Raw genomic sequence first — 10,269 nt, 5'->3', positions numbered from 1 at the left:
TCAGAACTAGCCCCATTTAATATCCCAAACCGTCATTACCTGGGAAATGTTTGGAAAACAACCAAAGATGGATTTTGGAAGGAAAAGTTTGGTGGGACCCATACGCAGCAGCCTGGTGAGTTTCCAGCAGGAAGGGCTTTACTAGGGCTGTGAAAAAGTTCTTACATACAGTTTCTAGCTTCCCAATTACTTTGGGGCTGAAAGAGAAGGTGGCAGTGGGGGAGGGGAATTGTTTTTGGGTCTTCATATTTTTGCGGCTGGGGAGCTCTAATTATTGCTCCCAAGTGCCCAATGTTCTCCCCATCTCACCACCTGAAAAAAGGCAACTTAGATAAGGGTCTAATAATATGCCAAAGCCAGTCCCTTCAATGCAGGCCCTTCCCACGCCTTTGCCCCTTTGGCCACACGGCCAAAGTCCTTCCTCACCCTTGCCTCCCCGCATAACCTAACCCTCAAACCCAGGCCCTGGTGGCTTTACCCTAAAGTCCCATTCTTCCACTGTAACATCAGAGGCTCCTGGAGGACTTTGTGGACTAGGAGTTCCCCATGAATTGCTGGGGCAGAGATTTACACACACACACACACACACAAACACCCAAATTCAGGTAATTTTCCCTTCCATCCACAAATTTGTGACCACGACTCAAGATAGCGGGAGAGCAAACAGCTGCAACAAACAAAATCCAGCTCACACAGCACTCCCCAGACAAGGCAGAGCTGAAGCCAGAATCTCAAGGTCCATCTTTTTTTAGCACTTGCACACACAGGAAAATGTCCCACAGGTGCGAAATCTTCCCACTGGCAACTGAGCCACACGCCCCCTGCTCCAGGCCCTATCTGCCAGAGATAAGCGCTACGGACATATAAGGGGGCTCAGAAGAGGCACTGCTCCTGACACAGCTACAGGGCACCATGATCCGTATCCTGTTCGCTACCCTGACGCTGGCCACTGGGGGTATGTATCCCGCCTAGACGTAGGATTTCATCTGTTTTACCAATTGCAGATTTAGAGCTTGATCCTGTGGTCCTGACGCTGACCAGCACCTATCAGAGTAATGGGTGCAGTGTAAGGGTGAGAATAGACTATGGCTTAGAAACCTCTGTGGTGATAGAAAGGGCGCCAGATCGGTCCCCTAAGTTCAAACATGTGTTACACAAAGATCAGGTCGGTTTTGGTTGGTGGCTTGGTCTGTTCTGATTTCTAAAGCGGACCCCATCTTGTGTCTCTTGCAGCCCTCAGTTGTGGGAATCCCGCCTACCCACCTCTCTTGAACAGAGTGGTTGGAGGAGACGATGCAAGACCATTCAGCTGGCCCTGGCAGGTTAGTGATTCCCGGGTTTCCTTAGCCCACTCCAGGATACCTTGAGCCAGCTTGCCTTCCCATTACGTTGGGCCTTGCTTTGCTCAGCCTGCACGCGCGTTGATGGCATTTCCCTGTCTGATAGGCGATAACTTTTGAACACGGTATCCGATCAATTCCAAACTTCCAGGGAACGTTCTAGGCATCAGTGGTCAGAGCCCTACTGAGTTTAGTGAAAATTGGAAAACGAGAAGGCAGAAAAGTGGAGGACACCTGGAGCCCCCAGCATCTGGTTAGCAGACCCAGCAGCTGGAGCTGGGTCTATAATAATAGACGTAGATCAGGGAAGTGGTTGATGGCAGCCATTGACCCCTTCCAGTGTAACAACACGCCCCAGATCTCAGCCCTGCCCAGCATCCCAATGGAGCAGAAGGTTTTGATCCCCTGAAGGACTTTGCTCCCACATGGAAAGAAAAGAAATAATTTCAGAAATTATACAAGCGGGATTATTTACATATGTCCCTGACGTGAGGGGGAGGGGAGGGCAGCACACAAGGAGCTTAGGGGGTAGAATGGGGAATGCAACTTAAGGACCCCTGGTGGGTGTGTGAGCTGAGCCTACAGAAGCAACAAAGTGAGAGACCGTGTAGGTGTATCATGGCTGTATTCTAAATGGGACACACTACAACGCCAACTGGCCTTGTGCTTAAGGTGCAAGAAGAGGTGTGAGAACTGAGTTCTATCCCCAGCTGTGCCACAGACTCACTCCCTGCCCCTAAGCAAGTCACTTAGCACCCAATCCAGCTCCCATTGAAATCAGTGAGGAGGAGGAACTCTCCCTGGCTTCAGTGGGTGTGGGAACGGGCTCTCTTTGCGCCCAGAGCCATGTGACGAGCCCTTTGATAAGCTTGTCAAGAAATAGCAAAGAAGGAGCATGCTGGGAAATGATCCTGACATGCTATTTTGGGACACGGCACCTCCGTTTCTGATCCTCATCCCCAGGGCGCGTGTCGGGATTCATTTGCTACTTGTACGGAGTGTGCTAAAGACGAGTTACCAATTAATGACTACTATTAATCACAACATCCCAGATGGTTGTGCAGCGTTACTGTGCTCTTTTCAAGAACTAACTGGGGAGCGAAGCGATTCCCGTCTGCAGCTGACAGGTCAGCTAAGTGTCAAAGCCTGCTCGGATCCATCAGGATGAAAGCTCTGGAGGAATAGGAGATCGATGTCATTATATTTTGCTAGGTCCGCAGAGCCCTGCTTGTCAAGTAACCGGTGTCTCAAAATAGGGACTATTTAACTCCTAGAATACATTTAAAAATTGCACTTATTTAGCTCTTCACCTGTCGAAAGGTTAATAAATGACACCCCTGTACCATTGATACAATCCCCATGGCATATTTGGGCAACTGTGGCAGAGAAGTTGAGCAACCTACCCATGGTCACACAATGAGTCAAAGGCAGAACCGAACCGACAATGCGGGAGTTCCCGGATCCCTATTTCCCTAGATTCCATTTCCATGATCAGGCCACAGGCCCACTAAACCCAGTGAAATATTTAAAAAACAAAAGCCCCAAACCACTTACAGGGACCTATTTCTGCACAGAGTGACAAAGAGGTCTTTCATGAATCCATTTCTTCTGTAGCAAATACAACCCTCTGTTTGGCCCGTGCTTAGTAAATAGCTTTGGGAAAGCAACAGTGAATGAAACTTTGGAAAAAAGCCTTTTCACAAGCGAGTGATCTAGACACGGAGCACTTGGGTGCTCAGCTTTTCACCTTCCCAACAGAAGGAGAGGTTGATCAGTGAGTAGCATTCTTACCGTATCGTTCCTAGGTCTCCGTGACATTCAGTGCCAATGGTGGCTGGTATCACAACTGTGGGGGAACCCTCATTGCACCCAACTGGGTCCTGACAGCTGCTCATTGCATCAGGTACATTAGCTGCCGAAGCCTGGACAATCATTTCTTTTAAGTCAACGTGCAGAAAGCTGTAAATGCTCTGCGAGAAAGAGAAAGCCAAAGCATATTAATAACAAAAGGGACAGATACCAGTGCAGGAGCCACCTCCTCCAGTAGTTAAGTGATTCCTTCAGCCTCCACTATCTCCGAAACTTTCAGACACATTCACCTGAGCTGCTGACCACTTGTGGCTATTGAAGAGTCCACAGCAGTTTCTGTAAGAGTCCAAGTGAATTAACCCCAGTGTCCGAGCCAAATTCCAGCTATTGCAACTGAATTCAATTCAACGCCTCTAAATTGCTCCGTGGCACAGCTGTGCGTTTCTTAACAGCTGCCTTGCTCGACCTAACAGTGTCTCCCCCACCAAAAAGGTAACAACATCTAGATCATGTCTCTGGCAGTGGCCCCTACCTGATGAGTCACTGGAAGGGGAAAACTTCCTTCCTCGTCCCCTGCCTGTGCCATGCCCTGCACTGTTGACTTTATTTTTGCATGTATAACAATACATATTAGGTATTAAATTGTCCAGCCCCTTTTAAAATCAGCCATGTTCTCTTTACAAGCACATGTAGCAGTGAGTTCCATAGGTTAACTAGCGCACCCATTTCCATGAGGAAATCGTCCCTTTGGGTTTAAAGTCACCTGCCATCAATTTCAGTGAGAGCTTCTTGTTCTCAGATTATGGGATGCTGTAAAAATGAGGGGCGTGATCAGCTTTGACTTCATCACCTTAAATGCCTCGGTCAAGGCCAGCTGCCCTACCCAGTTCTGCAGTACAGGCCTGTTTCCCGTACACACATGCACTGCGGCTGGTTACTACCACTCCAGTCACGGAAAGCATCGTCAGAGCAGATATGAGCCCTCCCGGGCGGGCTGTGTGTGAGGTCAGATGGCCAGGGTGCACAATACTCTTCCACACACCTCTCTACCAGTGGAGATGCTTTCGTAATAGACATTGTCACACTACCAGAGAGGCCTTCAGAATTGCTCAGATGTGCCAGGAAATGGCAGCCTCAAGCTCGAAGATCAGCTGGGGCCCATGTTTAGCGGGAATCTTGGCAGGAGGCAGAGGAGCGTGTGGAGATGCAGCCTCTAGTGACTATAGGTTCCAGCATGCAATGCTCCGTCCTAAACCAACGGCTGTTAATGTAGATCAATGCATGCTGGCCCCTGCAGTTCTCAGAGGGTTCCCACTGGAGACCCCTAGGCTGCATTTGGCCACCCTTCCCAAAGAGGTGTGTGACTGCACAGCAAGCCAGAAGTTACACAGCTAAGCACGTCTCCCTGTTCCTTTTCCTCCCCAGCTCTTCTCAGACCTATCTAGTGTTTCTTGGCAAATTTGACCTAAATGTTGCTGAAGAAGGATCGACTGCCATCAGTCCACAAAAAATCATTGTCCATAAAGGCTGGAACGAAGACAATGTCGCAGACGGGTAAGTTGATAGAAGCTATTGGTACAAAGTATGAGAGATAGGGCCCCAAACCAAACACCCCTGCACAGTGGGCAGCTCCAAATCTGGAGCCAGTTATTACAGCATAGGCCAGAGGTCCCCAAACTGTGGGTGAAGGACCATTCTGGGGGGGGGCGCAGCTGGGGCCTGGGCCAGCCCCCCCCCCATGAGGGGTGGGGAGGGACCGCCACCCAGCTCCTCTCCTCTCCTGGCCCCAGCCCCAACTGTTGGCCCCATGCCCAGGGCCCCACTCCCAGCCCCACACCTGGGGCCCCGGCAGTCATCCTAGGCCCCCAGCTGAGGCTCCGCTCCCAGCCCCAGCCCCGCTCAGGCCTCCAACTTTGGCCCCCTTACCCCGTCCGCATCCCCCCCACCCAGAGCTGTGGCCCTGTTTCCAGCCTGGGGGAGAGGGGGGGTGCAGACTGGCGTAAGGGGGGGGGGTGCGAGGTAAAAAGTTTGGGGAACACCGGCATAGGCTCATACTGATTATTCCAAAATACCAGGAGACTGGATGTGGGGAGCGGTGAACCCTTTCCCCAGTTCAAACCCTTGTCCCATTATGGAGGATGGAGGTCTGGCTCAGCGATCAGATGCCCATGACCCGCAGAGAGACAGATGCCAGTGCAGGAGCCACCTCCCTAACAATTAAGTGATGCCTTCAGCCTCCACTATCTCCGAAACTTTCTGGACACACTCACCTGAGCTGCTGACCACTTGTGGCTATTGAAGAGTCCACAGCAATTTCTGTAAGAGTCCAAGTGAATTAACCCCAGTGTCCTAGTCAGATTCCAGGTGTTGCAACTGAATTCAATTCAACGCCTCTAAACTGCTCCGTGGCACAGCTGTGCATTGCTTAACAGCTGCCTTGCTCGACCCAACAGTGTCTCCTGCATCTTAGCAGTGGGTGAGGGGAGCTCTCACCAGACAGGTGTGTGGAGAGGTTCAATTAATGTATGTAAAGTATTATTAGTAACTTGGATTGAGGCCACGTTGCTGAAGGACTCCTTGGTTCTGCTGAAGTCCCAGTGCATTAGTTCTGTGAATCAGCTCCGTTTCCAACTTTCTACGCGTTTCATCCCCGAGTATGTGGCCAAGCCCAGCTCCCCAAGGCAGTAGTACAAGAACTAGGACGTCAGAATGGCCATACTGCCTCAGACCAATGGTCCATCTAGTCTAATATCTTGTCTTCTGATAGTGGCCAATGCCAGATGCCTCAGGGGGAATGAACACAACAGGGCAATCATCGAGTGACAGTCAGAGGCTTAGGGACACCCAGAGCACAGGGCTGCATCCCTGACCATCTTAGCTAATAGCCATCGACGGACCTGTCCTCCAGGAACTTATCTAGTTGTTTTTTGAACCCCATTATAGTTTTGACCTTCACAACATCCCCTGACTGTGTTGTATGAAGAAGTATTTCCTTATGTTTGTTTTAAACTTGCTGCCTATTAATGAGCCCTGGTTCTTGTGTTACATGAAGGAGTAAATAACATATTCTCCACACCAGTCATGATTTCACAGACCTCAGTCATATCCCCTCTTTGTTGCTTCTTTTCCAAGCTGAAAGGTCCCAGCCTTCTTAATCTCTCCTCATACAGAAGCTGTTCCATACCCCTAATGATTGTTATTGACCTTCTGTGCCTTTTCCAATTCTACTATATCTGTTTTGAGATGGGGTGACCAGAACTGCACGCAGTATTCAAGTGTGGGCGTACCAGGCATCAATAGAATGGCATTGTGCTCTTATGATAACTGCCGAGGGTCAAGCCGCCTCCCTTAGAGGCCTGAACACCAAGCAGTTAAGAAACTTACTATATTATGTTATCTACCAAATGTAGGGCTGAACACCATTAAACAGAGCCAGACTATGTCCAACTGCAGCCGACACTTTTAGATTCCACTGGTTTATTACACCTCAGTCTAGCAGTTACAGGGCACAATATCATGATGTTTATTGAGGCTCAGGAAGGCTTGAAAAGTTACTTAGATGCTGCCCCGTTTGGAGAGGAAAGGCACAGCACACTGCCCTGCTGTGAGGGTGATGGGAAGGGAAGGGATTTGGCAAACCCCTAGTGTTAAAAAGAAATACAAATAACTATCCTGGAATCATTGGTGCTCACGCACAACAGACGAGCCCTTGTATGTTTGGATGCTGACTTGGGAATGAACGGAAACATAAAGACCTCACAGGCCTCACTTACCTCACACAACTCCTGGTGCCCCAACAGGGCCGGGGGGCATTAAGGCATGAGTTTGAAATGGACTACAGGCCGCACTGACTGGAGGAGGAGCGGGTATGCCTCTTGAACCCAAAGGTCTCACTCCCCCGGCCCCGACAGAACACCTGCCCCAGCCTGACGAGGAAGCCTCTGGCTGAAAGGCCAGTTTCTGGGAGTCTCTGAGTAGAAGGATGAGTCGGTAACAGCATGGGCACCTCCTTATGGAGATGCCCACCCACCACAGGGAGCTGAACAGAAACGAGTGCTTTAAATCAGGGAACCTTGATAAACCTGAGGCTCTTGGAGGCTCTCCATGTATTCTCCAGAAGCTCTCATAGTCACAGGCTGAGGTTACGCCAAAGCTTGACAGAGACAGGTCAAGCCTCTCAAACTGAGCCCTATGTGGGCAGAGGAGCTGGAGATGCTGGTGCCTGGATTTCCACACGGCTTTTGGGCCATGGGGAAGGAAAATCAAGGTGCTCCACCAGGGCCTATGGGCACCGAGGCATGTGTTAGTGTGTGTTACGGGCAACACCAAGGGGTGGGACCCCTCTGCCAAGCCCTGAGGACGTTCCTTCCCTCCTCCTCCCGCTAAAGGCAGGGCCCCTCTTTCGAATAGGCGGAGCACTCTATAAATGCTACGTATTCATGGGTCTGTGTTTTCTTCCACTCTCCCTCTGTGCATGCTCCCTCCTCAACCCCGGCTTCTGAACACAGCAACGACATCGCTTTGATCAAACTCTCCCAGAGCGTTGCTCTGAGCAATCAAATCCAGCCGGCCTGCCTCCCTCCGGCAAACAGTCTCCTGGCCTCTGGCGTCATCTGCTACGTAACTGGATGGGGAAGGCTGTACAGTAAGTGTTAATACAGTTCTCAGTGGTAACACTAAGTCCGTCTGTGTTAACATCTCCTTTGGGATTGACTGGAATAAGGTTCTTTTTTCTGGTCCCCCTCAGCCCTCAATTCAAAGAGAGAGCTGACCGGGGTCTGGCGCCACTCCTGCACTAGAGATGTTTCTGCATTTTCCTTGCAGAATGTTCAGCTTTTGTCAGGACCCCAGCTGAGGCCTCGAGGTGCAATTGTAACCCAAGTGAGAGTGGTTTGAAGGCTGCTGGGGCTGCTAGTGCTCATGGAAGCGTTGAAAAGCCACTTTAAAGAAGTGAATGTTAGAGTGGGACAGCCAGCCTGGAACAGGGAAGCCCCTGTGCAGAGAACGGGTACAATGCAGGCAACAGCCTCGTGCTTCAATCCTGACCAGGATGCATCACCTAGAGAGGTGAGAGCACAGAGCAGGGATCCTGGCCTATTCATACCTTGACCTGTTCGCTGACGCTACCGCCAGTAGGGTGTTGATATGTGAATGTTAAAGTGCTCGGCCACCAGCTGATTTCCCATGTGATATAGGCAGAGAGCCATTGTTAAAATGGACGAGGATTATCCATCTAGTTCAGACACTTTTCTGAAGGAGGGATGTGCTAAGGACTGGATTCTGCAACCCCTCTGTGCTTGGAGTCCCTGTTGACTCTTGTACCTGGATGTGTCATTTGCTGTTTCTTGACTGCCAGGAGCTAATGCTACTCCCTTGTTTCTCTTCCTTTCCAGCAAATGGTCCTTTCCCAAATAAATTGCAGCAAGGGCCATTGGCTGTGGTGGATTACGCCACCTGTTCCCTGCCTAGCTGGTGGGGTAGCACAGTGAAACACACCATGGTCTGTGCAGGCGGCGACGGAGTGATCTCCAGCTGCAACGTGAGTCCGGAGAACTTGGCATTTATGGGCATTGCTTTAGAGAGTTCTCCATTATAGGAAGGGACTCTGAAGATGAGGCAGGGTACTAGGATCTACCCATTCTAGACGGGCGTTGAAACCCCTTCGTAGAGGTTGATAGCAATTAACGTGTTGAAGGACTATTTAATAAACACATTTCTATACCCCCACCTACAAGAGGGACCCACCACTAACCCCTGAATCCAAACACCACCTGCATGTTGGACCTGAACATGGCAGCTGGGAGCCATCTCATAAGACAAAACCTATATTCATTTCATTCACACTCCTGCCTTTCTCCCATGTCCCATCTCCAATTATACGAGACCCCTGTCAATGACTTCTCTTCTCATGCACCATAGAAAGATGTGGATTTTTCCAATCTTGCGTTCAATGACTGTGCCTCTCCTTCCTTGCAGGGGGACTCTGGTGGCCCACTGAACTGCAGAGGTGCTGACGGCAAGTGGGAAGTTCATGGCATAGTCAGCTTTGGCTCCGCACTAGGCTGTAATTATTACCGCAAACCCTCCGTCTTCACTCGGGTCTCGGCTTTCAACAACTGGATCGCTACGGTAAGGGTCTAGTGTCTGTTGCTGAGCAAGAACAAACTCTGCTGTGAACTTCTAAATGGTCATTCGGGGTAAAACAAAACAAAACACCCGCAAAACAGTTCAAGACCGAGGGTTTGTCCATTTGGGTACATAGGCCAGCAGTAGCTTCCAATGTGGATACCCTGTAATAGCTAGTGCACTTTAAATTCACCCCCTAACTTATTCCATTGTAACGTCCCCACGTAGACAATCCCTTAACACAACAAGAGAGAACGTTGTCTTGTTTCTAGAGAATTAGTTCCTGCAGCGAAGGTGAGGTGTCTTCCGGTTGAATGCAACTATCCAAATGATCTTCATTTCTAACCAAAGTTCAGACGTTTTGGAATAAATCTGTCACAATTTTATATTAAGGCTATATTTGTAGAATTTTAATAAATGTTAATTGCTGTCCACCAACTTAATTATCTATCATCTATTATTATGATAATCAGTAACACATACTGCTCCTGGCTATAATGTTCTTATCAAATATTTATTAACTATAAATGAACCCTTAATGTAAAGGATGACACAGAAGCCAAATCACCTGTCTTAAATCCTTAGGAAGAGAGAGGGTTGTAGGACTGGTTTATGTATTTAAAGGGACAATTTGGAGAGTCTGGATGTCCCTGTTCACAGATTTCCTTTGTTTTCTGGTCTGATTGCTCCCTCCCCATTTTGTTTTACACTTTCTGCAGGTTATGGCAAACAACTAACCTGAAGAGCCGTGGACAACAGACTAACCCTGTGCTGGGGGAAGGGAAGCTATTTTGCTGCTTGAAATAAGGTTGTAATCATGAAATTCCAATCTGAGGTGCTGAAGGAATCTGTGTATAATAAATAACCAACGTTTGTTTGCAACAGACATGCGTAGCCTGTGCCTCAGGGAAACGGAGGGTTTAGGATGGAAGCATATGACACGGTGGCAGGGCGTTATGCAATGGAGCATTTTCTTCCATTAGATAAAACCCAA

At 49.3% G+C, this 10,269-nt stretch overlaps 1 protein-coding gene across 1 annotated transcript; it reads left to right on the top strand.

Annotated features, from left to right (window-relative positions):
• Positions 1 to 912: 912 nt before the first annotated feature.
• On the top strand, positions 913 to 10,026 carry LOC125624345 (chymotrypsin-like elastase family member 2A). The gene is made up of 8 exons (XM_048824935.2): positions 913 to 955; positions 1,234 to 1,322; positions 3,146 to 3,243; positions 4,575 to 4,703; positions 7,658 to 7,794; positions 8,543 to 8,688; positions 9,126 to 9,278; positions 9,995 to 10,026. Exons 1-8 carry the CDS (start codon positions 913 to 915, stop codon positions 10,010 to 10,012), a joined length of 813 nt encoding a protein of 270 aa, XP_048680892.2. The 3' UTR covers positions 10,013 to 10,026.
• The last annotated feature ends 243 nt before the right edge of the window (positions 10,027 to 10,269 follow it).

This window comes from Caretta caretta, chromosome 18 (genome assembly GCF_965140235.1).
Source record: "Caretta caretta isolate rCarCar2 chromosome 18, rCarCar1.hap1, whole genome shotgun sequence".
NCBI lineage: Eukaryota > Metazoa > Chordata > Testudines > Cheloniidae > Caretta > Caretta caretta.
The sequence above is the reverse complement of the archived record's forward strand: the minus strand, read 5'-3'. Positions and strand labels throughout refer to the sequence as shown.